The following is a 1,307-nucleotide window of genomic DNA, read 5'->3' on the forward strand; positions in this document are numbered from 1 at the left end:
AAAAAAAAGAACCCCCCCGCCTGTCTGTCTGCTGCCACAGGAAGCATGGGACTCAGCTAGCAAGTCCTGAGAGAGAGGGGTCTTGCAGGCTCGGTGTGGGGCGGAGGGGCATGATTACCTGAAGGCAAGGGTTCTAGAGGGTGAGCATGCGCGCTACGGGCAGTACCTCGGCCAAACGGGGCCCAGATGACCCGGCGGATGGCCTGCACCCAGTCTTCCATGTCCCGCTGGGAGCTGGCCATGAGCAGGAGCGCCTCGGGGTTGGCCGGCACCTTCTCCCGCTCCCCGGCACCACCTGCAAGACAGAGAGAACGGGCTTACTGCAGGCACCAGGCAGACACGGGGTGCCTCCCCCACAGGGCTCTCTCCGGCCAACGCCAGTTGGCTGTCATTCCCTGGGGTGTGAGACGGCTGTCTCTCCAAAAACCATTCAGCAGCAGCTGTGCTTTCTGGTTCTATATTTGCACATCTTCACACCTCGCATATCTGTCTTTGGGGCCCTCTTGGGTTTCTGCCTTAGCCTTCTTGGTTATTTTTCCCTATTATTAAAATCATCCTGGGGTACTATTAGGAAAAAGCATGCAGATTTGACAGCAGCTCAGAGAAGTTCAGATGCCAGAGGAGCTTCAGTACGTATTTTGTTTAATTCAACTTTACACATCTTTAAACCCTGCTACATGTCACTATGTGGTTTTAACATGGGCTCTGACATCACAGCCTGCTCTCCCATCCCTGAAAACAAGGCCTGATTCTTTACATGTATTAAAGTAACAGAGGGAATTCTCTGGCGGTCCAGTGGTTAGAATTTTGCATTTTCACTGACGGGACTCTGCGTTCAACTCCCTTTAAGAGAAATAACATCCTGCAAGCCGTGCAGTGCAGACAAAAAAAAAAAATTTTTTTAAAGTTACCGAGACGATATTAAACCAGGATGGAGCAAATACTCCACCTGTCCCCACTCACAGCTAGATACTGGATTATTATCCAAAGGCAGAAAGATAGGAATGCCCAGACAGTTTTTAATGAATTGACTTTTTCACTCCAGTACTCTTGCCTGGAAAATCCCATGGACCGAGGAGCCTGGTAGGCTGCAGTCCATGGGGTCGCTGAGGGTCAGACATGACCGAGCGACTTCACTTTCACTTTTCACTTTCATGCATTGGAGAAGGCAATGGCAACCCACTCCAGTGTTCTTGCCTGGAGAATCCCAGGGACAGCAGAGCCTGGTGGGCTGCCGTCTATGGGGTCGCACAGAGTCGGACACGACTGAAGCAACTTAGCAGCAGCAGCAGCAGCACAGTAGCTCC

General features: G+C 51.7%; 1 protein-coding gene across 8 annotated transcripts in view; it reads right to left on the reverse strand.

Moving 5' to 3' along the window:
• The window catches only part of ARHGAP22 (Rho GTPase activating protein 22), a 182,082-nt gene that overhangs the window by 36,608 nt on the left and 144,167 nt on the right, over positions 1 to 1,307 (reverse strand). For 6 of the 8 annotated variants that reach the window (XM_010854412.1, XM_010854411.1, XM_010854415.1 and 3 more), the window contains one exon: positions 119 to 295. In XM_010854412.1, the coding sequence (XP_010852714.1) occupies positions 119 to 295 (177 nt within the window). The remainder of the gene's footprint in view (positions 1 to 118; positions 296 to 1,307) is intronic. The other 2 variants (XM_010854417.1, XM_010854414.1) reach the window with 1 other exon arrangement.

This window comes from Bison bison, unplaced genomic scaffold (assembly GCF_000754665.1).
Source record: "Bison bison bison isolate TAMUID 2011002044 unplaced genomic scaffold, Bison_UMD1.0 scf7180017864341, whole genome shotgun sequence".
Taxonomy (NCBI): Eukaryota; Metazoa; Chordata; class Mammalia; order Artiodactyla; family Bovidae; genus Bison; species Bison bison.